This window comes from Pinus tabuliformis, chromosome 5_2, assembly GCF_031772625.1.
Source record: "Pinus tabuliformis cultivar Carrire ecotype Pingquan chromosome 5_2, CPIR1, whole genome shotgun sequence".
In the NCBI taxonomy this organism is placed as follows: Eukaryota; Viridiplantae; Streptophyta; class Pinopsida; order Pinales; family Pinaceae; genus Pinus; species Pinus tabuliformis.
Window position 1 is genome coordinate 156916772 of NC_142306.1, and position 26441 is coordinate 156943212.

At 38.5% G+C, this 26441-nt stretch overlaps 1 protein-coding gene across 2 annotated transcripts in view; it reads right to left on the reverse strand.

Annotated features, from left to right (window-relative positions):
* Window positions 1-18261: 18261 nt before the first annotated feature.
* LOC149157997 (Protein kinase superfamily protein) overlaps window positions 18262-26441 on the reverse strand; it is a 349830-nt gene continuing 341650 nt past the window's right edge. For both annotated transcript variants that reach the window (XM_089436081.1, XM_089436080.1), the window contains one exon: window positions 18262-18685. In XM_089436081.1, coding sequence (XP_089292207.1) covers window positions 18494-18685 — 192 coding nt within the window. In that variant the 3' untranslated portion in view covers window positions 18262-18493. The remainder of the gene's footprint in view (window positions 18686-26441) is intronic.

A 26441-nucleotide genomic window follows, 5' to 3' on the forward strand; every position in this document is an offset into this window, starting at 1 on the left:
ATGCGATGCGAGCTGATGATATAAGGAGGACCTGCCAAGAGTTCACAGAGGGTATGCGTGTAGTCATTCTGCTTAAAGCTCATATATAACTCCTGGAAATCCATGGTGATTGGGCCTAGTGTGTGAAGCCATTCAACACCCAAGACAATGTCACAACCACCCATGTTAATTACAAACATGTGGGTCTTTAGGTGGCAATCTCCATCTGAAGTTTGATATTTTCGCAACGGCCTTCACATTTCATTGTCCCCCCATCAACAATCTAGACCTGGAAATTAGAGACTACCTTGACAAAACAATGAACAACTTTGGCGACTCACTGATGGATAAAGTTATGAGTGTTGCCACTATCAATCAATACTACTACATGGTGATGTTTAATAAAGCCTTTGATTTTGAGAGTTTGGGGCGCATAAATGCCCGCCAAATCATGTAGCAAGATAACTGGTTCCTCTGGCGTAGCTGAGAGTTCATTGTCCTGTTGGGTTTCCTCAAATTCATCCTCTGGTCCCTCAAGGGGTGGGGCTTCCTCAGATGAGTTGTGATCAGTGACATCAATTTGAAAGAATTTGGGTTCCTTTCATTTATGCCTGGGGGAGTATTTCTCATCACAGTGGTAGCACAAACCTTGTTTTCTTCTTTCAGCCATTTTTACTAGAGACACCTTTTGAACCGTAAGTGTTTGGGTAGGGCCCTAAGCCCGAGTGGGGCATCCCTTGGATATGAAATTTGAACGAGGAGACTGGGTAGCTAAAGCACGTTCCACTTCAATAGCCTTGTTGCAAGCGTCAATCCATGTAGGTGGGTGGTGCATCTGGACATGTGCTTGGATGGCTTCTTTGAGACCACTTATAAAACATTCCAAGTAGAATTCATCGCTTAGACCTTCTGTGCGAATGGCCAATGTCTCAAAGGGTGCAATGTATTCTTTTATTGTGCCTGTCTGTCGGAGCTTAGTAAGATGACCCAAAAAATTAGAGTCTCTGTCAAAGTGGTCACAAAGAGATTTTGAGAACACCTACCAAGTTAAGTTCCTGAGAGAGCATTTCTAATGCCACTACCACCATTGCCATCTCTCTTGGTCCAAGTAAAGGGCTCCCACACGTAGTTTAGTTTGATAATATTAGATATCATTTAAAAGGAATATTGTTCCATTTGTGCTACCCATACTATCGGATTAGAGCCATCAAATTTATACATGTCTAGCTTGGGTGGGCGAGGGTGGGAATGTTGGTGATTTCCATGGAAGTGAAGATGATGGTTAGATTCTCCTTCAAGGTCTTCATTAATACCATGTGCCGCCGAATGCAACTGTTATGAAAGCAGCTCACAAAAAGATAGAAAAGATAGTTGAACACCTTAGAATTCAACCTCTTCGAGGGGGCAACCTCCTTTACATTACACAAATGAACAATTCTTCGATGATTCAAATGACAAAACCTCCTTTCTATATATAGGAGTCTAAGGAGTCACAATATAACCCAGCCGACCTAACAATAATAATATAAAGCCACAAAAATAACAATAGAGGGATTCTATGGGGCACAATAATAACAATATGGGGACAATAGGGGCACAACAATATTAATAAGGGATACAACTACAATAGTAATGGGGTGATCACTAGTATTATAGGGACCTAGCATGCCCCTCTCCTTCAAAAAAGTGTTGTCTTCAACGCTTGAGTAGTTCTAGATGCTTCTATATAAAATTCTCATCCTCCCATGTGGAATCTTCAGCGGATAAGTTCTTCCACTTGATGAGGTACTCCGAAATTGATCGATTTCGTAGCTATCGAGTTCTTGTTTCTGTGACTGCTTCTGGTTCCAATATAATTTTTCCTTCCTCGTCAAGTTCTGGCAATATTGTTTGAATTGGGAGCTTGTCGCCTATAACCTTCTTTAAACATGAAACATGGAAAATTGGGTGCACTCGAGAAGCTGCAGGAAGCTCCAATTTGTATGCCATAGTACCAATCTTTTGCAACACCTTGTACGAACCATAATACTTTGGTGATAATTTATTATCCTTCTTAGCTTGCTTGAGGGACATTTGTTTATATGGTTGTAGCCGTAGGAATACCCAAGCACCTACATCAAAACTTCTTTCACTGCGATGTTGATCTGCTTATTGTTTCATTCTATTCTCTGCCAACACGAGGTTATCCTTTAAGAGTTGGAGGACTTGTTGTTGATGTTCGATGTGATGTTCCACTGTTTGAACCTTAGAATTTTCTCTTAATGTGATGGGTGGTGGTTGATATCCATAAAGTGCCATAAATGGGGTCATTTTTGTTGATGTATGGAAGGAAGTGTCATACCACCATTCAACCAGAGGCAACCATTTGACCCATTGTGTCTGTTTATCAGATACAAAGCAACGAAGATATCCTTCCAAACATTTGTTTACTATCTCAGTTTGCCTATCAGATTGAGGATGATAAGATGAGCTATGAGCTAACTGAGTACCAAGACAAGAAAATAATTCTGTCTAAAAATTTCCAGTGAAAATGGGATCTCTGTCACTTACAATAATCTTTGGATTTCCATGTAGCTTTTGAATTGTTTCCATAAATGCAGTAGAAATTGTACTGGATTTAAATGGATGTGATAATGCACAAAAGTGTGCATACTTGGTAAGTCTGTCAACTACCACCATGATGACACTCTTTCCCTCAGACTTGGGTAAACCTGTGATAAAATCCATTGAAACCTCCTCCCAACATTGGCTTGGAATGGATAAAGGTTGTAATAGACCCGGGATATTAATTGTTTCAACTTTATTTTGTTGGCAAACCAAACATTCCGCCACAAACTTTTGAATATCCGATTTAAGGTCACCCAAAAAAAATTCCTTCTTAACCCTGTGGTAAGTTTTAAAAATCCTGAGTGCCCTCCTAAGGGAGAAGTGTGCAATTCCATAAGAATCTTTTGTTTAAGTTGGGAATTATTACAGAGGTATAAGCGATCTTTGTACCATAACTAATCATTTTGCTAGCTAAATGTATCAGATGTATTGGAATCTTGTTGTAACTTTTGAATAAGTGCACACGCTTCTTCATCATTCTTCTATTCCTCCCTTGTTTCTTTAATCCAATTTGGTTGGATAATAGAAATGACGCACAACAATGCTTCCACATCCTCATCCTTTCTTGAGAGTGCACCTGCCACCACATTTTGCTTCCCTTTTTTGTAGATGATTTCAAAGTCATAACCCAACATCTTTGTGACCCACTTTTGTTGCTCTTCAGAGGATAATATTTGTTCTAAAAAGTATTTAAGGCTATCATGATCCGTTTTTACCTTGAAGTGTCTTCCCATTAGGTAGGGTCGCCATTTCTTAAGTGCATGTAATATTGCCAACATTTCCTTCTCATAAATAGCTTTGTGTAAAAACTTTCCCTTGATTGGACGACTTTCAAAAGAAATGGGTCTTTCATCTTACATTAAAACAACACCAATTCCATTTCCTGAAGCATCACATTCCACAATAAAGGTTTTCGTGAAGTCTGGTGTAGCTAAGATCGGTGCTTGGCACATTGCCTCTTTAAGATGTTCGAACACCTTTTTTGCTTCTGGAGTCCATGAAAATGCATCTTTCTTCAATAATGTTGTTAGAGGTGTTGCTATTCTCCCGTAATTCTTAACAAACTTGCGATAATACCTTGTCAACCCAAGAAATCCTCGCAGATGCTTTATGGATGTGGGGATTTTCCATTCCTTAATGGCTTTAATTTTGCTAGGGTCTACCTTAACTCTTTCATAAGATACAATATGACCCAGATATTCCACCTCTTGTACTCCAAAGAAACATTTGGATCTTTTTGCATATAATTGTTTCTCCTCCAATAGTTGTAGCACCCTGTCAACATGTTCAACATGATCCTTCCAAGACTTGCTGTAGATTAGTATATCATCAAAAAATACTAACACAAATTTTCTAAGGAAGGGTTTGAAAATGGCATTCATCAAACCTTGAAATGTAGAAGGTGCATTGGTAAGGCCAAAAGGCATGACCAAAAATTCATAATGATCCTCATGAGTTCTAAACGCTGTTTTTGGAATGTATTTAGTCTTCATTCTGATTTGATGATATCCCGAACGAAGATCCAACTTGGTGAAGTAAATTGATCCATGCAATTCATCCAGTAATTCATCAATGACAGGAATGGGAAACTTATCTTTAATAGTGAGCTTGTTGAGCTCCCTATAATCCGGACACATGCGCCACAATCCATCCTTCTTGTGCACCAATACTACTGGAGCAGAGAAAGAACTTTGACTAGGTTGAATTATACTAGCCTCTAGCATTTCTGCAACCATACGTTCAATTTCACTCTTTTGGGCATAGGGATATCTATACGACCTGATGTTTGGAGGAACACTTACTGGAATTAGATGAATAGCATGATCATGATCACGAATAGGTGGGAGACCTTTGGGAGTCTCAATACCTTGGAATGATTGTCCAATACTTTTTGGAGATCTGGAGAAATAGATGATTCCGATGTGGAAACATTTAGCGAACATAATTGTGCAATTACACCTCTTTGTTCCTTTTTTATAATCTTTGTCATACCGTTAGAGCTGATTATCTTTCCCGGTTTCCCTGCAATACCCCTTAATTCAACTTCCTTTCCTTCCGCAGAAAATTTCATGAAAAGTTCTTGAAAATTAAAAGCTATTGTACCCAAGGATTGTAGCCATTGGACTCTTAGTACAACATCAACACCTCCCATTAGAATGGAAAGCATTGGGCTAGTCAATACATATTCTCCCATGGATAGCTTGATATTATGGCACTTTCCAGAGCAATTTATCGTTCCTCCATTTGCAACCATCACTTGACACTCTAGTGCTGGATATGGGAAGCAATTCAATTCTTTTGCTACCTTACAATGAACAAAATTGTGGGTACTTCCTGAATCAATCAACGCTATTACCTTTTTCTTCTTGATTTGTCCTTCTATCTTGATGATTTGATGAGTGGTAATTCCAGCCAATGCATTACAAGATATGGTCGGATTCATTTCTTCTTTATCTAGGCTTTGTTCCTGGAGTATATCCTCTTCTTTTGACCTTTCCTGCTCCTTTTCTTCTTCCTCTTCACAATCTATGTAGAATAATTTCTTCTCAGCACACTTATGACCTTTAGTGTATTTGCTATCACAACTGTAACAAAGCCTTTTGCTCTTTTTTCTTCCAATTGTTGTGGTGTCAACCTTATAGGTTGTGGAAGACTAGGGGCAACAACACTTCCATTTTTATAGTTGTGAGTGGTATGCTTCTTGGTTGCCATAATTTTGCTTTCCATTTTTCTTGCTAACCTGAATTCCTTCTCTAATGAATCAGGTTCCCAAAGGCGAACATCATGTTGGATATTATCCTTTAAAGTCCCTATGAATACATCAATCCTATGCTCCTCTGGAATATTTTTTACCCTTATGTTCACTTTTTGGAACTCCTCAATGTGTTCCATTATTGAACCCTTTTGTTTGAGACTTATCAATTGGCTAAAAAAAGTGTTGCCTTTTGTATTCTCATAATGTGTTGTCAATTCTTCCGTAAAAATTGCCCAAGTGATAATTTGTTTACGAGAGCAAAGCCATTGATACCATACAAACTGATTTGGTTCCAAATATAAAGTTTCAATATGTACCTTTTGTGTGTTTTGCACATTATTGAGATCGAAAAACTGCTCTTTCTGTAATGTCCATGTTGCGGGATCCTTGCCATCAAACTTCCTCATATCGATTTTTGGAATATGGTGGGTCTTCGATCCAACATTAGAGTCTATGAAATCATTATTAACATTTCTTTTGTTCTCATCATGAGTTTCCTTTACTACTCTTTCACCATTAGTAAGCATTTCTTGTAGAAACTTTGTCAAATCTGTCTTCAAATTTGTCTTCAAATCTTCCATTCCTGTCTTCACATCATCCATCTTAGTTTACACGTCATTCATCTTAGCTTTTATGCCTTTCTTTAAACAATCCATCTTAGCTTCTACGCCTTTCTTTAAACCATCCATCTTAGCTTCTAAATCTTTCTTTAAACCATTCGTCTTAGATTTTGTTGCTTTTTGTGCAAGTGACACTTGTTGCACTTGGTCTTGTAATTTCGATATATCATGTTGCATTTCTTCCTCTTCTTCATGAGTCATGCTAGAGTTTTCAGGTTTCTTACTAGGTGTTTACATTTTCTTACCTCGGGGCATCAATTACCGTTAAAAATGCTTTACTATGCCCTTTGAATTCCTTCAAATTAATTTTTCAAACCAAGCTTATGCAAAAATTTAGAAAAAACTACACACCTTTTTTCACTTTGTAGGAGTTTGATATTGAATCTGATATATCTCTGTAATTTTGGATCATTTAGCTCTGAAATTGCGACCTACGGTAGCCCTCTGCGTCCTCTTTCCAATGCCACCAATCTGATCCAAATTGGATTCTCCAGGAAAGAGTTATGCCAAATCTCCCACAGTGACCTGGTTATAGACTAGTTCAGTAGAGCAAACTTGTATGACGTGCCACGAGTCACTGTTTTGACCTTTGGCTCTGAAAAATATAAACAAGAAACTACAGTCCGTCCTCTTTCTGTACCTTCTTACAAAATTTCAATTCGATGCTTAAAGAGAAAGTTATGACGATTTTCCCCAGGTCACCTGTTTGGAATGTAATTCAGGAGTCTGCAAAAAGACCAACTTCCTTAGATCATATCTCCGCACATATAGTGCAAAAATCTCTAAAATTCGGATTCGAGGTTCAGTGCGATTTCATCTCAAATGGTTATTTTTTTAGCTTCTGAAATGTTGCAGAAAAAAATTATAGCGAAAATGCCATGATGACCTATTTGGAGTAGCGAAACCCTAGAATCCAAAGCTCTGGTTCCAAATGTTATGAAACCAGCTCACAAAAAGATAGAAAAGATAGTTGAACACCTTAGAATTCAGTCTCTTCGAGGGGGCAACCACCTTTTCATTACACAAATGAACAATTCTTCGATAATTCAAATGACAAAAACTCCTTTATATATATAAGAGTCTAAGGAGTCACAATATAACCCAGCCGACCTAACAATAATAATATAAAGCCACAAAAATAACAATAGAGGGATTCTATGGGGCACAGTAATAACAATATGGGGAAAATAGGGGCACAACAATATTAATAAGGGATACAACTACAATAGTAATGGGGTGATCACTAGTATTATAGGGACCTAACAGCAACCTCGATGTGCTCACTTTGAATTGTGCCAAGAATTCCTTCATCTGGTTTGCTAGGCTCTGGAAAGAATCCAGCTTTTCTTCAAGGCGCTCGATCTTCTCGTTGGCCATGACTTGAGCTCTAGTTGCTACCATACACAAATCTTGGTCACTTGTCGTCATTTTGACAAAATTTGGGACCGCCCAAAAATTGAAGCTGACAAGTGAATGACACTACTGTGATAAGATCATTGTCCTGATTCTTATGGGCTAAGTCTCTTGTAAGCATCCCAGGAGGGTTTTTTTCAACTCCGAATGGAGTTTTACTCCCCGCTTATCAATACTGCAGTGGCCAAATTCCAGAAAACGTGATCCTGCCCAATGTCCTGAAAGAATCGCTCCAGGCTATAGGAGCCACAAGCCGCACTACGCAAATGGTCTGATCTGCCTATGAAACCCCCAACTGCTAGATCTGAATGGTATTGTGGCGGTAGAACCTCAACTGATCTGATTGTTGCGGCGGTGACATAACCCCAACTGTTAGATCTGATATGGAAAATAAGATAATGGGCGATCTTTAGAGAGTCGAGGGAACTATGGTCTCAAAGGAGTGTCAGGTGCTATAGATCACAATATACATAAGGGTCCAACAATAGTATTTGACCCAATCTTTCAGGGCACTAACTAAGGATGATCAATCATACCCTTAGTTGTAGTACCCAACTACCCTTTCGTATGCGCGAGTAATCTCCCCAAGTGCTATTCTCGGTGTACTGTAGTAGCAAGATGACCGACAATTTATCTAAGGCGAGGTTTCAGGTGAGCCTAGGGGGATTCCGATATAGCTAGAGGGTATGTGGAAGGCAGTCTGTGCGTGGTTCTATCTAATGCGTTACTACTCGAAGGGGTACCCACAGGGATTACAAGGGAGTCCAACAAGTGTGACCACCTCTTGTATTTCCTGCGTGCATGCCTCTCCAAATCCGCAGGTTTATGCACTCAACAACAGATCTTGTGGTTTAAAGATGCTGGAACACATCTCTAGCCTAAAAAACAATTCTGCCAAAAATGGAGGTACCACTGGCCCTGGAAAGTGCTATGATACCACTTGTTATGCTCTTGACCTGCGAGAAATTCCAGAATACCAAATATGCGAAGAAATACAACTTAGAATATAGAACAAAATGAGAAAAACAACAAATATTTTATTATTTAGAGATGAAAGCAATGTTCACTTGCCTCTTCGAGGGGGCAACCTCCAGCAAAGCAGAGCTTGATTACAAAATAAGACTTGATATTCCTCAATGGGAATTCTCTATCCTTTATATAGAATTCATACATTCAATACCATGGGTCATTAGCATGGTTCTCTCAATACCATCTATCTAATACCATGTCCCGTTTGCAACTAACTACGGTCCCTTTCTTAAATGTGGGTCAACCGCTTACAATTATTAATACGGGCTTTATTGACTCTTTAACTAACTATAACTATGACTTGACCCTATTACATAAATAAAGGGGTTAGGGTTGGACCCTAACAACCATACCATTTCGCTCAGGATTATAAGGAACAATAGTTTTCTTCTTGATTCTAGCTTACTTGCAAGCATCAACGAACTCATTTGACGTATACTCTCCATCATTGTCAGACTTGAAGATCTTGATCTTCTTCCCTGTTTGATTTTCTACCAGTGCCTTGAAATCCTTGAACATATTGAAAGCCTCATCCTTATGCTTCAAGTAGTATATCCATGCCTTCATGGAGAATTTATCAATAAAGATTATGTAGTAGAGATGGCCACCAAGAGAGTGCATTGGGAATTTCTTCACCAACAGATTGTAATTGACCCCTTAGGTGAGATACTCTCATGATATCAGATTGCACAAATTCCCCCTTGTTCATCTTCATCTCTTTGAGTTGATTTTTCAAGGAGAGGATGCGATTCGAGTTGTTGACTTCACACATCCCGACCAACTTGTCATAAGTATCCTTAGACTGCGTCAAACCATTAATGATAATTTTCTTGGCTTTGAGCTCAACTTTCTTATACTTGGATTTGGCAGTAGCAGTAGCATTTTCCGGAGGTACAAGAAATTTTCCTTCCACATATTCCAAGACATCATTTTCATCCAATATCACTTCCAACCTGATCTTCCAAGCAACAAAGTTTGATGAGTCACCCAACTTCTCATAATCCTTGAAGTAAGAGGTAGACATCTTGACCAAATCAAGTAGGTTCCTTCAACTTCTTTCAAGAATTATTGCCCTTGTCTCTTGTCTCCTTGGGGTTGTCCTCACCTTGGCTTTGATACCATGTTAATTTTCCACTATTCTATGTTGTTACAATCACTTTAGCCCAATTCTTAACTTCAATTAGCAATCAAATCAATCTTCCAGTAATAAATAACAATTGTAGATAGAACAATAAATGCAATGTACAATAGAAGACAATCAAGAGCAATAACAAGAGACACCAGGATTGGTCAAAGACCAGGGAAAACCCCACAAGGGGGAAAAACCTTTCAAATTATTTTTCTTATTAGATTGTCATAAAATGTTCAGCATAGAGAGTAGAATGTTCCAATTCATCAATCAAGAGTCAAATCAATCCTTTGACTATCCAACAAAACCAACCAAACAATATCCAAGAGATGAGCCCAATAGACAAATCTAATCAAAGTCAAAGTCTTCAAAACTAATCCAAGTATGTGGTCAACGCCCAACATAATTTTAGGTCACAGTCACAGGGACCTAGTGATAGAAAATGCAGCTGTATCCCTCCAGCCGTAGGGAGCACCCTATTAACCTAGTGGTTTTAGCTGAATTTTCCTCAATCCAACCTTGCGACTCTATCTTAATTTCTTCTCTTTGCACATGTGAGTTCAGACCCTACAATTTCAGACCTATACGAACCAATCCAAAGAAGAGAGAGATCGAACCTCCAAGAGAAGAAGAATGAATGTGTGAGTGATGTGTCCAAATGAGGTTGACTTGTCTTGTATTTATATGCTTCTAAGGGGTGCCCAATTTTTCTTTAAAGCCAACTTGTACTTTTGTGAACATAAGGGTTTTCTCCTTAAAAATACAATTTTCCTTAACTAAATTAAATTCTTCCAGGGGCTAGGAGGAGTATTTTTTGATGAGGAAGACTATCCAAAGCAAGGAATTTGTCCCTAAGCTATCAAATTAACATTACATTCCACAAGTGATGTGGAAAAATACATTGACATATGACTTTTGTGGTGACACTTTGAGAAGCCATGACTTAGAAATGATGGTATAAGACTTCATTATATCAATGCCAAGCTTTTCTCTTTGCAACTATGATTTTGGCTTCTTCTTGATAGATCTTTGCTTGTACTCCATCTTCACCCTCCAAAGGGTTTAGATAAGTGTTGGAACCTTCCAAGTTAGCATGAGTTGCCACCTCTTTGTCTTGGTCCAAGACTCCTTTACTCTTGCATGATAGCATCTTTGAGTCACATCTTGACATGTGTCCTCCTTGTGACCTCTGTTAATTTTTCATAGGGCTACATTGTTCTTTGCTTTGATAATTACATTTCTTCATTAATATATTACATTCACCCCATATCATCATTACATTATTCAGATCTACACCATTATTCATCAGCATATGCAATTATATAGAAAGAACAACATCATCATAATTAATGTAGCAGAACATAAAGGAACAATAGAAGAAAATCACACACACACATAGAGACACCAAGATTGGTCCGAGACCAAGGCAAAACCCACAATGGGGAAAACCCTTGCAAATCTTCTTCTTCTTAGATCGTCATCAAATGATTAAGCAAAATAGAGTACAATGATCCATAACTTTATCTATGCAACAAAACAACTATGATATCCATGAAACAAATCTAATCATGCTTATAATCAAAACCCTCATTCTGATGGTTGTAATGTGCCGTCACTGAGTGTAGTTAACTGCTGGATATTGCTAAACATTGTTGTCACTGAGCAAAATCTTCAGAACATTGAAATCTCATATTTGAGTCCCAGACACAGGGAGGAGGAGTTGTGCGAGTGTCTATAGTAGTCTTGGACGCTCTCTACAGAACTGGAAGATTGCGTCTGGAACATATATGTACTCTCCCAAGTGAACTAGATGAGGGCGTCCGGGGTCAAACATACCCAGATATACCTCAAACCTTGGACGCTCTCATAAGGCTTCTGTGCAAGTGTCTATTGCAGCCTGAGCACTCTCAAGGCCATACTGTGCATGCGCCCAGAGACCAAACTGAGCAGCGAAAACCCTAGCCTCTTGGACGCTCCCATAAACACTTTGTGCTAGCGTCTAGGAATTTCTAGACACTGTCTTGACCACTGTTTTCCAGCATCTAGGGACTAAAATGCTCAGTTTTGTGCTAGCGTCTAGGAATTAGTAAACCTTAGATCATTGCGAGCTTCACCCCCAAGATTTCAAACCCTTGCACGAACTTTCCTCCATCAGATCTGTGCGAACCAAGACAATAAGAGAAAATAAGATGGCTTGATCAATGTGTCCAAATGAGCTTGAGGTCTCTTCTATTTATAGACTTTCATGAGGGTCCACTTGGGGTTGAGGCTGACATGTCCAATTTAACAAGTGCTTAGGGCCGACCTAACCCAATATACATGAGTGAATAAATAAATTCAGAAATCAACTTTTGCTTATTCAAATAAGGTGATCTTTAGGTCGATTTTGGTCCTCTTGAAAAGAGGAATCTAATGCAATCATCATCTTGGTCATTTGAGCTATCCAAGATGGAGTTTGATTGTAGTTGAAAAAATTAACAACCTCTCCTTGCTAACCCTTTGACATCATCTTGTGATGGTACAATGATATCACTTGCAAATGAATTCACTCATGACAAGACACATTAGTCCCATAATCACCTATTCTATCTGTGCTTGCTCATACAATATATTGATTGTGATGGGACCATGGGCCACAGTTTTTAGAGAGAGAGGGAGCCTAGGAATTACGCAGTTGAGCTTAGTAATGACCAAGGGATGACCATGTTTTCCACTAGAACTGCATAATTCACAATAAGGAGAGGCTCTTCAAAGTACTGTAGACTGCGAAAGTCTAGGAGACAAGGTGATGAACTTGCTGACAAAGGATGCATAGTGTGCAGTGCTCAAGACGCGGACACAGGGATTACGTAGTTGAGCTTCATAGGGACTGAGGGATGACCCCACTATCCACTAGAATTGTGCAATGCGTAGTAGGAGGAAAGAAAGGACAAGGTACTGCACAATGAGGGGTTTCAGTCAGTAGGAGTGACAAGACTAGACACTATAATTGCGTAATGCATAATGATTGAGGGGCAAGCTCTAATATTGTGCAGTTGAGGGTTGCAGTGGCCTAGAGATGGACCTATTGTCCACTAGAATTGTGAAATGCACAATTAGAGGCTCACTTGGTGAAGGGATTGTGCAGTTGGTTGGGTAAGCAGAAGAAGGTTACACCACTATACCTTGAGGATGCTCACTACACAATGAAGAGAAAGGTGTCTTCGTATTGCACAGTCTGTCACTGCAAGGAGGCAAAGAAGGCCTTAGTTCTCAAAGAACAATACAGGGCATAATTGATCAAGGCTTAGTGAAATGAGGTGGTACAAGCATCAAGGGTTTAGTGACTATACTCTTAAGGTACTTAATGCGCAATAGTGAGAGTTGTCCCTAAGAAGGCTTAGTGTACAAGTCTAGGAGGTACAAGTTTCATCAATGAGGGCTATGAATGAGCAATTCTCATCACCTAGTGGAGGGTTAGTGCTTTCATAACTTGCGCCTAACAGAAGGAATAAGAAGAGCTCCAAAATGGTTAAGTGTGGGATTAATGGAACAAGAGGGAGAAAGACATTCAAGCAAGTTCCAAACAGAGATCACATACATGTATACCACCAAATACAAAGTAAACAAACATAATGACTCTTATAGATTGAAACGACAGTAAAGCGACACTTATATTTGAGTGTGACAATTAAAACGTAAGATTGCGACACTTGAAATGCAAGTGGCAATACAAGTGTAGTCTACAATCGAAAAGTGCGCTATGCCATGGGAAAGTGTCCAACACATATTCTAATTGTAAAAATCATCAACTAGTGCAAGAGAATGTGATGGAGATGCCTATATAAAGTGTGTCATGGTGCTCTTGAAATATGTGAGAACAGACAAAAGCAGTACATGCAAGGGTGAAAGTGACACATGCAAACTCAAAAGAAAACACAAGCGACTCATGCAAGAATGAAAGTAGGCAAAGACAACACTTGCAAAAACAAGAAAAAAAGAGAAAAAAAAGTGAAAACAACACATGCAAAAACAAAAGCAACAATTGAGAAACTCACTTAGAAGATGGAGCATTTGCAACCAAGAGTGAAGGAATGCTCCTTATACTCCAACAGTGCCTAGAGCTCAAAAGCGAAAGATGGATATAAGGATGAGCTCTGGACTGGACTGTTAAAGTTAGCAACTAGGGCCAAACTTCATGTGGGTCATATTATTCATGGCTGATAATATTTTTATTAGATTCCTCTCGTCGAGAGGTGTAAGATTGATACCGATAAGTATTCATGGAGATATGAATTTATTTTGATTATGGAATTATTATCAGGCCGACCTACAACTCATGTAGGCTCAGAAGCCCAACAGTCGCATCTATTCAAAAATCATCATTTGTGTATAAATACAAGAGGACTTTTCCTCATTTGCACTCACTTATCTCATCACATCTCTCTCTCTACTGCACAGAAAAGAGTCTCTTCTCTAATGTGCAGAAAAGGGTCTCTCTCTCACACATGTGAAGCCGGAAGCTGCTGAAACTGAAGCTGCAACTGCAGATCCAAATTTTGACCAGTGTGGACCATCAAACCTCCTCTTCTGATTTTCATTGTAGATTCATATGAACCTCCTTTGAAAGCCGCAACTTTTGGTGGTGGAATCAAGTCAATCCGATGGATAGTTTGCAAGATATCGACTGCCCTAGTTTGAAGGAAGCTGCTGAAATTGAAGCTGCAACTGCAGAAGTGAAGTTTGACATGCGTGGACCAGAAGATCTCCTCATCTAAACTGCGCTATAGGTTCATCTGAACCTCCTCTAAAAGCCGCAACTTTTGGTGGTGGAATCAAGTCAATTCGATGGACGGTTTGCAAGATATCGACTGCCCTAATTTGAAGGAAGATGCTGAAACTGAAGTTGCAACTATAGAAGTGAAGTTTGACCTGCGTGGACCAGAAGATCTCCTCATCTGAACTATGTTGTAGGTTCATCTAAACCTCCTCTGGAATTCGCAACTTTTGGTGGTGGAATCAAGCCGATCCAACGGTCAGTTTGTGAGATATCGTCTGCCCTAGTTTGACGTTGAAGCCGCTAATGCTGATGCTGCTGATCTAGGGTTTGCTGCTGCTGATATAAATCAGATTTATTGTACTATTTCTCTCTGCTGAATTATTGAAGATAAAAGAAGATTTGATCAAATGGTTTCCCCATGCATTATGGGGTTTGTCCCTGGCTAGTCGCCACATCTTGTGTCTCTTGTCTTGGCTTGTTTTTTGTCGATCGTTTAATGTTCTATCTGCACTTTAGTTTATGTACATGTAATTGCTAATTTGTGGAATATAATAAGGAAAAGAAGTAAACGGTTATAAGCATAGAACATACCATAACTTAACATGGACTCTTTATACTAGAAGAACAAACATGCAATTAGGGTTACTATTAGTGAGTGCGCTTTGTGCACATCTGAAATTAGGAGCCATGAGCGAATTAACTAACTTGTAGAAATACATTCTCATTGTCAGCAAAAGATGTGCAATCACCATCTGCAAATGATTACCTTACACTATCATTATTTATCAAGATTGCGCAATCACTATCTCTAGGAACTGCACAATGCACTGTCTCCAGAGACTGTGCAAGCACTGTCTTCAAGAGTTGCACAAACATCATCCTCAAGGAAATGTTCAGTTACTGTCATCAGGAATTGCGCAGTGACTATTTTGAAGGGTTGCACAGTGCTTGACTCATGGACTGCTAGGCCTGTTGAGAAAGAGTATGCTTGTGAAAACACCATGAGTTAGGCATGTGAAGTAATTTATCACTTAGAATTCCCACAGAGAGACTTGAAAAATTGATCAACATAACCGAAAGACATCACCATAAGGAGGCTCCAAAATTTGAATGTAGGAAAAATTTTGGAGGGTGTTTGTCGCAGCGACAATAGTTCCCAATTCTAAAATTGGGTGGAGAGTTGTCCCCCATATATTTCTTTTGATAAAAAAGGTCGAACCTGGAATGTGTCAGATCTATGCCAACCTTTGTGCAAGTAAGCTACCATTTGTGACCATTGGGTAAGTCATTTTCTTATTTAGAAATAATTAAAATTTAATTGTGTTGTAATTTAATTATGATTCTTTAAAAAATTGGATCATTACGAATAAACTCCTTGACACTCATCATTCCTATGATCTTACCATAGTGAAGTTTGGGTATTTAGTATCTCTAGAGAATCGCGGATAAAGATTGTGCACATCCAAAAGCGTTTAAAAATTTTTAGTCTTAAAATTAAAAGCAATATACCATCTCCTCTCTTCTTGATAGAAATGAGTCTTTTCCCTATTGAGAGTATGTCTCATGAAAGAAAAGAGGCTTCCTAAGATTGCTTCAAACTCTAGTGAAAGTAACATGCAATTCAAAAAAGTTAACATAAAGATGCCAAGTCTTAGTTAAATAATTTGGGAATAGATGAGTTATATTTACATAATATTGATACCATTAAAAGTATTATTATACCTTCCGCAGGCATGATATTATGCATTCAGTTTTGCTTTGATTGTGTATTAGTTTGTCTTTGACCAAAAAATCTTGCCTCTTATGCATAGTTTAACATTGAAAATTCATTTTTTGTTATTGTTTAAATTCATTTAGTTGTAAGCTAATTGGTTGAGGTCTTATTATGAGCTGTTTAGTAACTTCCATTTCTATTAGTTACAAATTTTATGTTTTTAGTTTTTTTTTTTTTTTGACCAAAGGAACCCAGTGGCCTGCTTGACACATAACTACTAGTAAACCTCTGGGAGTCTACGACATGTCCTCTTCTCCGTAAACTAGGTCGCAAATAAGGGGATTTGAACTTCGCTCTCTCGAGTTTCAACGATTTCACATATCTCGGATTACCAATTGAGTTGACCCCCCGAGACTTTATTTATTTATTTATTCCTTATTGAATTTTCATGAATTATAGTTCTTTTGTCCATATTTTCAATTTAAGATGACTTATTATTATATTAAAAACAGATTTTAATAAATTAAATATACAAAATTATATATATTAATAAAAAATAAAACACACACACACATATATATTAAAGTGTATATATGTTAATATAAATAATATTGTTGAATCATATTTTTGTGATGAAATCTTTCTCTTTATTATTTTTTAGTTTAATTAAGCTATATTTAAGCTCAACGATAGGTACTAGCTACTATATAGCCCTTATTACATCTCAACTTAGGAAGTTATGTGATAAATAATTAGATGATAAAAGAAAATTAAGATACTACAAAGAGATCATTAACCCTAATCTAGAAGATCAAAAGTATCTTTCTATTTTAAAATAACTTTAAGAAGAAAAACAACAATGTTAAAAAATCATGAATTAAACAATGTATTGATAATTCTTAAAACAATGTGAAATGGAAGATTTTTTCATTTTTGTGTGACTAAAAAGCTAGCAGATTCCCTTAAAATGTTCAACATATACATTAGATTTCAATTTCATAACACTTATAAAAATAATAATTTTCATAACTATAACTCATCAAAGATATAAAGATTTAAAAATGCTTTTTTATTTTATTTTTTTCAAATTAGCAAGATTTTCAAGTAATCCAAATATTTCCTTGTCATTTTTTCAAACATTTGATAAATCAAAATTGGTCACAGTGGTCAGTAACAACTATCATCATTGTTGTCGTCATAATTGCACCACCTTATATTCTATCATCATTTTCAATATTAACTTTATAGTTACTCTTTCATAGTTTATCTCTTCATGAATTGTCGTCATAATTGCACCACCTTATATTCTATCATCATTTTCAATATTAACTTTATAGTTACTCTTTCATAGTTTATCTCTTCATGAATTAAACAATGTATCGATAATTCCTAAAACAATATGAAATGGAAGATTTTTCCATTTTTGTGTGACTAAAAAGCTAGAGGATAAAAAACAGATTCCCTTAAAATGTTCAACATATACATTAGATTTCAATTTCATAACACTTATAAAAATAATAATATTCATAACTATTTAACTCATCAAAGCTATGAAGATTTAAAAATGCTTTTTTAATTTTTATTTTTTTTCAAATTAGCAAGATTTTCAAGTAATCCAAATATTTCCTTCTCATGTTTTCAAACATTTGATAAATCAAAATTGGTCAGTGGTCAGTAACAACTATCATCATTGTTGTCGTCATAATTGCACCACCTTATATTCTACCATCATTTTCAATATTAGCTTTATAGTTACTATTTCATAGTTTATCTCTTCCATTTAATCTTCTTCTTTTGTAATCGTTTGATTATTATTAAAAACCATTGTAAATTATTTCTCTGTGGATGACTCTTTCTCTTGTAACAAAATCTCTTTACAAATCGATTTTATGTATATGATTTTCCTCATTTAGAGGTCAATATCTGATAAATCTTTTAGTTCAAATGCAAACTTCACTCTGAAAGAGAATGCTGTTTCTTTAATTATGTAATGTGTATTTAGATCGAACTAACGATTACGAAGAATCATATTAAAAGAGAAATGCTTTTTGTTAAAACCAGATACCAGTAAAAAACTCCACACCAGTGAGTTTCTATATAAACAAACCTTTTTAAAGTAGAAATTTATCGTTTATTAGTTAGATTTGACAAACAAGTGTGAGAAACTTGGATGTACCATGTACCACTTCAAGTTTAATCATATAAAACACAGGCTTAGTTTGATGCAATGCAGACTGGACCATTAGCTATCATTGATTATGTTGAAGCCTCTAAACTTGCTACCTCCACTTGCTCTTATGATTTAGTTATGTAGCAGATTGATTTGATCAGATATCATGAATAATGGAAGCATGATATTGTAATTGGCCAAGAATAATTTGATGCCAACTTAATTCATACACGGGCGTTTAAAAGGAAAAACAAAGCCTATCCATAAATCACCGTTAAATGACAGTTTGTCAATAGTAAAGATCAATAACAGTACCTTTCAAATGTTATAAACCGTATTCATACCGCTGCCATAATCTCTTCGTTTAGACCCGATTGCAATCCTGTCATCTTTTAACATATTCAGGTTTGGGGCCAGCAAGCGTGTATAGCGATCAAAATAGAGAAGTTGCTTGATAAGAAGTGCAAATTCACGCGGAAACTTTAGTCCATAAGCTTCACTCACGCGTACCTTCAAAGACAATATAAAACATAGATCAGCCAATATCATGCATTCATGCCTAGAAGGAAAATGTCATTGCTCTCTCATGGGATAAAGAGTTAATTTACCTCTCTACATGTAACACAATGACCCATCAAAGAAGATTTAGCACAAAATTGAGTGATGTGTCATTTTGTGCATGACAATACATTTGGGTGTGCATAGATATATTTACAAGGTCTGGTATGTTTAATGCCAAAACATTTGGCAATGACTTCCTGCTAGAACATACCAAAAATCATCATTTGGGAATGACTTCTTGCTAGAACATGCCAAAAATCGTCATTTAGCAATGAATTCTTGCTAGAACATTCCAAAGAGTCATTATTTTTATATCTTATCCCCGTACCATGAATTCAATACAATTCTCAGGATTTTATATGTTGATTTCACAGTTGTTGCACATGGCAAAGTGTCAGGAATTAGCAACTTAAGAAAACACTAGTGTTAAACCTATCCAGAAAACAAAGTAAAGAAATCCAGTCCAAGGTCCAGCAACAAACAGCAGTCCAAGGTCTGGCAACCAACGGCCGTTGAGAATGTGTATACTGAAGTCTCAACCTAAAGATCCACTGAGGTAATGGATGGCAAATAATATATCTGAGTTATGATCATTCACTGGTTGTTGGTCCAGGCCAAGTTTACTAATTGGACATGCCAGGCTGTGGAAAACTAAGCTTTCATATAATTAAGGAAGTAGAATTGGAATTATTTCAAACCGTTTTATGAGCACCAACAATAGATTGTCATGAGAAAAAGGAAATCTACTAGCCATGGTATTCCTCAAAACAAAAACATCTCTGAATACAAATCTATACAAGAAGCAAGTTTTAGGTCTCGACTAAAGAAGATCTCCAAGATAGGATGAAGGGATTTAGGAAACAGTTATTGTTTGGGATATGATGGTTGCTGCAAGTACCACATAGTATAGCTATTAGTCGGGAATTCAAAGTAAGTTCAAATTAGAGTTGAACTAGTAAAGAATTTGAACTTCTAATGCCTGAAGGTCAATCATTTGAGGAACTTTGGATGTCTAGTATACATCCATGTGCCCAAGGAGAAGAGGAAGAAGTTAGAGCCTTCTTGGAAGAAGGGTACTTTTGTGGAATACAACAAGGCTTCGAACAACACCTACAGGATCGACATTCCAAGATAACATCAGATCGAGGTTAGATGAGATGTCTCTGATGAGGAGGTAGCCTTCAAGAGGTCTTGAGAGTCTCATATGGAGATTGATAGTAACGAGCATGAGGCTCTGAAGGATGCAGGTACAGATCCCTCTAGTCCAATTGTTCATCCTTCAGACTATCAGGAAGAGTTAGTTGAGCCAGCAGAGCCAATGGACCAACCTAGAGATGTTGTAAGGACCAAGAAGAGGTTTTTGTGGCTTTGTGACACTTTGCAGGATGCAGAGAGGCATGCAGCTCCTAGGGGTACTTTCAGGGAGTGCAGATGACCATAGAGGTTCTCGAGGTATATGGCATTGATGAGCCACATCATTGATTCCGAACCTTCCAGTTATGAGGAGGCAGTAGAACAACAGGTTTCGAGAGATGCCATGATGCAAGAGTATTAGTCTATCATGAAGAACAATGTGTGGGAGATAGTTCCTAGACTTGAAGGGAAGTCAATAATGACTTCCTAGTGGACCTATAAGATCAAGCATGCAGCAAATGGCAACATCGAGAAGTAAAAAGCGAGGTTTGTGGCGAGAGGGTTCTCCTAGAAAGAGGGAGAGGACTATGAGGAGACTTTTTCTCTAGTCGCCAGGTACACTTCCATCAGGACTATTATTTCTCTTGCTTCAGTTATGGGTTGGAGGTTACATTAGATGGATGTAAAGATTACGTTCCTCAATGGTGTGATTAAGGAGGAAGTGTACATAGAGCAACCTCAGGGCTTTGTGATACATGGGAAGGAGTCCCATGTTTGTAGATTGAAGAAGGCTTTGTACGGACTCAAGCAGGCACCTAGGGCATGGTATTCTAGGATTGATGGATACTTGATGAGTTTGGGCTTCACCAAGAGTGATGCGGATCCTAACCTTTACTACAAGGTTGTTAATGGTGATCCTTTGATCTTGGTGTTGTATATTGATGATCTGTTCCTTACTGGGGCAGAGAGGCTCATTGTCGAGTGCAAGAGGGAGTTGGCTTCAGAGTTTGAGATGAAGGATCTTGGCTTGATGCATTATTTCTTGGGATTGGAGGTGTGGTAGAGGCCAGATGAGATCTTCCTTGGATAGGGAAAGTACACAGTGCAGATCTTGAGGAGATTTGGTATGTTGGACTACAAGTCAATGGCTACACTTATGATGACTAACCTGAAGAAGTTGAGTGATTCTACTTCAGATTCAGATTTGGTGGATCCCATGCTGTACAAGCAGTTGATTGGATCCTTGACGTACCTGGTTAACACCAGGCCAGATATTTTCTTTGCACTAAACACCTTGAGCCAATATATGGTTGAGCTGAGGCATGTACATTGGGTTGCAACGAAGCATGTCTTGCTGTATCTACATGGTACAATTTGATATGGTTTGAGATATGTCTTAGGTGGTGAAGTGAGGTTGCAGTGATATACTGATTCTGATTGGGCACCTCGAGGTACTACTTCAGCTTGGGATCGGCTATGACTTCCTAGTTAAGAAGGAAGCAAACTTCTGTCACACTCAATACAACAGAGAAAGATTATATCACAGCCTATGCTGCAAGTTTGGAAGCAGTATGGCTTCAAAAGTTGCTTGCAAGGCTATTTGATCAGGAGCTTGAGATGACCTTGATACATTGTGATAATCAAAGATGTGTTAAACTTTTGGAGAATCCAGTATTTCATGACAAGTTGAAGCACATTGAGATCAAATATTACTTTATCTGACACAAGGTGCAAAAGGCAGCAGCGAAGCTCCAGTACATATCCACAGATGAGAAAATTGCTGACATTCTCACCAAGCCTCTGTCTAGGGGGAAGTGTGTATACTTCTGAGACAAGCCTGGAGTGATGCAGAATGGATCCCTTGCTGAGAGGGAGTGTTGATGTTTTTGTAGCATCATGAAGACATTCTCCCACAGGGTCACGCTGATTTGAGTAGTGGAGGATAGTACATTCACCCATGGGGCCATGTTGATTTAGCTAGGAGTGAATGGCCTAGGGGCAGAATTTTTCCCATGGGGTCATGTTGATTTGACTAAGGGAGATTGATGCATTTACCCGTGCGGCCATGTTGATTTGGCTAGGGGCAAATGGCCAACGATGCTCACATTGTGCTCTGGGATGGAGTGATCTAATTTTTATAGATTAGGTTTGAATTGTTTATTGATCGGGGTTTTTTCATCCAACAAATGGGTAAACAATTCTAGTCTAATGTAGAGTTGTAATGTAGGCTCCATTAGTGAAGGGGTTTCTTGTGATAAGAAGCCACCTTGATGGGTCTCTACTCCACATTAGAGCTCTATATAAATAGATAGCAAGCGAGAGGCAAATCATCAACACAACAAGCTCATTGAATCTTTTCTAGTGGGGGAGAAATTCGTCCAAGGAGAAAATCTGTTGCTAGAGATCATCTATTCTATCTCTCTCTCCTATTTTGGCTACACATGTGAGAAGGACTATTTGACCAACACATTGACTAAAGTTGACCGAGTTGTATTTGATTGAGTTTGACTGAGAGTTGACCATCTGTTTGACGTGAGTTTTTGGAGATACTGTCACTCCACTTGAATCAAGGTTAACCTATTCATCTACAAGATGTGTTGTATGTGCTCGATTTGAAGAAGAACCTGGTATCTATCTCTGCGATGGAAGACAAAGGCTTCAAGGTAGCATTCATTGATGGAAAGGTACGTATTTGGCAAAGAAACCCTAAATATGCATTTACTCTTGGATTTAGGGTTGATGGTCTCTATCAAGTTGGTGGAAGTCCTTCGGGAGCATTGGCGTGTGATACTTCTCTTCAATGTGAATTATGGCACTGAAGATTTTCCCACTTACATTACAAAGGCTTCCCTGGGGTAAGGAAGATGGTCACATGGATGTGCGACATTAACATGAACCATGAAGGAGTTTGCTAGGGTTGTGCATCTGGGAAACAAGGGACCATTCCCTTCTAATGAAAGCAAGACAACAAATATTCTTCAATTGGTCCATTCTAACCTGTTTGGTGCCCTGCCCTTAACCTCATTGGGAGAATACATACACTATGCAATCTTTGTGGATGCCTTCTCACACAAAACATGGATCTATTTCTTGAAGAAGAAGGATGGAGTGTTCAAATGGTTCCGTTCTTTCAAGGCATTGGTGGAAAATCAAACAGGGAAGAAAATTAAGACATTGAGGACCGACAATGGAACCAAATATGAATCAAATGAATTCAATGACTTTTGCAAAGAGTTTGGCATTAAGAGGGAGACAATTGTTCCATACACTCTTGAGCAAAATGGTGTTGCTGAAAGGAAGAATCGAACAATTATGGAAGCCACTCGTGCCATGATATATGATCAAGGTCTACTGAAAATCTTATGGGGAGAATTTGCCAACATTGTCGTATATGTTCAAAATAGGAGTCCACATCAAACTTTGGATTTCAAGACACCTGAGGAAGTCTTCACTGGTAAGAAACTTGATGTTTCTCACTTTAGAATATTTTGTTGTCGGTATACTTTCATGTGCCTAAAGAGAAAAGGAATAAGTTGGAAGCCTCCGAGAAGAAAGGTATATTCGTCGACTATAGTGAAAATTCAAAGGCATATAGAATCTATGTACCTAGTAAAGAGATGTGGAAGTAAGTCATGATGTCACCTTTGATGAAGACATTGCCCTTGGTAAAGCCAAAGATCTCCCCATCTTATGGAAGGACGATGAAGGCGCTGCCGAAAAACAGGATGAACCCTAGACGGATGAGCCTATGTCTGATGTTGAAGGCTCGATGGATCCTATTGATCCACCTCCTGGTGATTTCTCTACCTCAAGGAAACGACCACTATGGCTCAAAGATACTTTCGAAGATGCTGAAAAACATATTGCTTCAAGAGGGACATTTCAGGAAAGTAACAAGCCAAATAGGTACCAAGGGTACTTCGCTGCCACGAGTACTATTGTTCAAATTGAACCTTGCACATTCGAAGAAGTTGTAAAGCAACAAGTATGGAAGGATGCAATGAATGAGGAATATGAATCGATCATGAAAAATGATGTTTGGGAGGTGGTGCCTAGACCTAAGGAGAAGTTTGAGGTCACCCCTAAATGTCTTTACAAAATTAAGCATGGCGCTGATGGGAGTGTTGAAAAATATAAGGCCAGGTTTGCAGCTCGTGGCTTCTCTCAAAAAGTAGTGGACTATGACAAAATATTTGCACCGGTTTCCCGATATACCACTATCCGATCTATTATTTCTCTCACTGCCAATCAATGATGGAGCCTACATAAAATGGATGTCAAAAATGCTTTCTTGCATGGCTCGCTTAAGGAGGAAGTCTACTTGGAACAACCTCAAGGGTTTGAAGTACAAGATAGAAGGACACATGTTTGGCGGCTGAAGACAACTCTCCACGGGTTGAAGCAAGCCCCTAGGGCTTGGTACGAAAGAATTGACAATTATCTGATCCAAACCTATACTTCAAGGTTGAAAAGGACATGCCTCTTATTTTGGTCCTTTATGTTGATGATCTCTTTCTAACAGGTGCAGACATTCTCATTTATCAATGCAAGAGGGAGTTAACTTTTGAGTTCGAGATTAAGGACCTAGGACAAATGCATTACTTCCTAGGCCTGGAGGTCTGGCAAAAGCTAGGCGAGATTTTCATTTCTCAAGGAAAATACATTGTGAAACTGCTAGAGAGATGCATGATGGTGGAATGCAATTATGTGCCTACTTTGGTGGAACTCAACTCCAAGAAGCTATGTGGAAGTGTTGTTGGGCCCGAATTGGCAAACCTTTTCGAGTATAGACAACTTGTGGGGGTCCTAATGTTCTTGGTAAGCTCTCGACCAGATATATGCTTCGTTGTAAATACTGTGATTCAATTTATGGTTGAGCCTCATCACATACATTGGATTACTGTTAAGAATCTCTTGAGATATCTCCGTGGCACAATCAACTATGGGATGAGATACACTACCGAGAATTTGAGGCTACATGGATATTCTGATGCTGATTGGGCTGGGAGTGTGGTGGATAGAAAGAGCACATCAGGATGTTGCTTCTCATTGGGAGCTGCTTCAATTTCTTGGATGAGCAGGAAGCAGAAATTGATTGCTCTAAGCACCGTTGAGGCTGAATATATTGCAACTATTATGGCTTGTTGTGAAGCTGCGTGGTTGAGGAAGCTCTTTAATGAGCTATTTGAGCACGTACTAGATAACACCGTTATCTATTGCGATAACCAGAGTGGGATTTGCCTTTCAGAGAATCCTGTGTTCCATGACCGCTCCAAGCACATTGATATTAGGGACCACTTTATTCGGGATATGGTACAATGGGGAGCAATAAGGCTCCAACACATCAGCACTGATGAGCAGATCATTAACATCCTCACTAAGCCCTCAAGGAAGGTCAAATTCTTAGCCTTTTGAGAAATACTTGGAGTCGTAGAAGGACCCTCCCATAAGGGTCTCGCTTGAGTTAAACATTGAGCTCTAGGAGTTCCTTGGGGTACTTCTTGGAGTTATGTGCGATCATAGGGTGAGTGGTTCACCTTCCCCTGTGATACCCCATGTCGATATATGAGAGCATAGGGTGAGTGGTTCACCTTCCCCCAAAGCTGATGATATATGCATAGGATGAGTGGTTCACCTTCTCCTATGGCATATGAGCTAGATGAGTGATTCACCTTGTCCTGCGGATGCCCCAACATATATCCTACCCATGTAGTCTGGGACTCTTTGGGAAGTACCTCTCATCTGGCCAATGAGTTGGGAAAAGAGGATAGGGACAATACCACTACAGATGGATGCATCATGTACTGGCGTACTCCCTATGTCTAGGATGCATGATGTTCAACAACTTGATCTGGGATCAAGTTTGATTGGGGTTCTATCCGTGGTTATGTGGCTTGACTTTTGTCAGTGGAGAGTGACAAGGTCTTGTGACTCACTCAACCAATTCTTCTTCATGTTGATTTAGGGTAGCATCGGATGTGCTCTATCCATGAAAATTGGTGGAGAGGCTAAAGCACATGAGATCTCCAATACCTAGAATGGTTTGGGCAGATTCTAAATAGTTTGGGAGATATTAAAATAATTAATATTTTTAATGGAGTCCTTAAGTCTAAACTTAGGGAAAATAAAATATTAATGTGAATTAATATAAAACTGTGTTAGAAGAGTCCAAAAGTCATGGATCAAGCCAAAGTTGATCTTAGCCGTTGATTAGGGACTTAATCTTGGTCGTTGATTTGTCAACGAGAAAAGTATATGATCCAGGTGGATATTGGTGGCCACCCGCCAATTCCACTTGAACCCCCACCTTTGCTTCTTTCAGTTTTTCAGTTTCCTTAATTGTAGCACAGTTTACTGTTTTTAGCAGTTTTTTCGGGTCCTAAACTTCCAGAGCCGTTTTGAGGCCCTAAACGACGTTTTTTTGAAAATCTACCGCTAGCGATTTTTTGTTTAAAATCGTCTTTTCTGTCGTAGTCCTCGGAGAGATATTTCCAACAGGCTATCATGCGCGTCAAATGGAGATAATATGACCAAGTCATGACCCCGAGAAGTTGGCTGCCCAACTCACCCT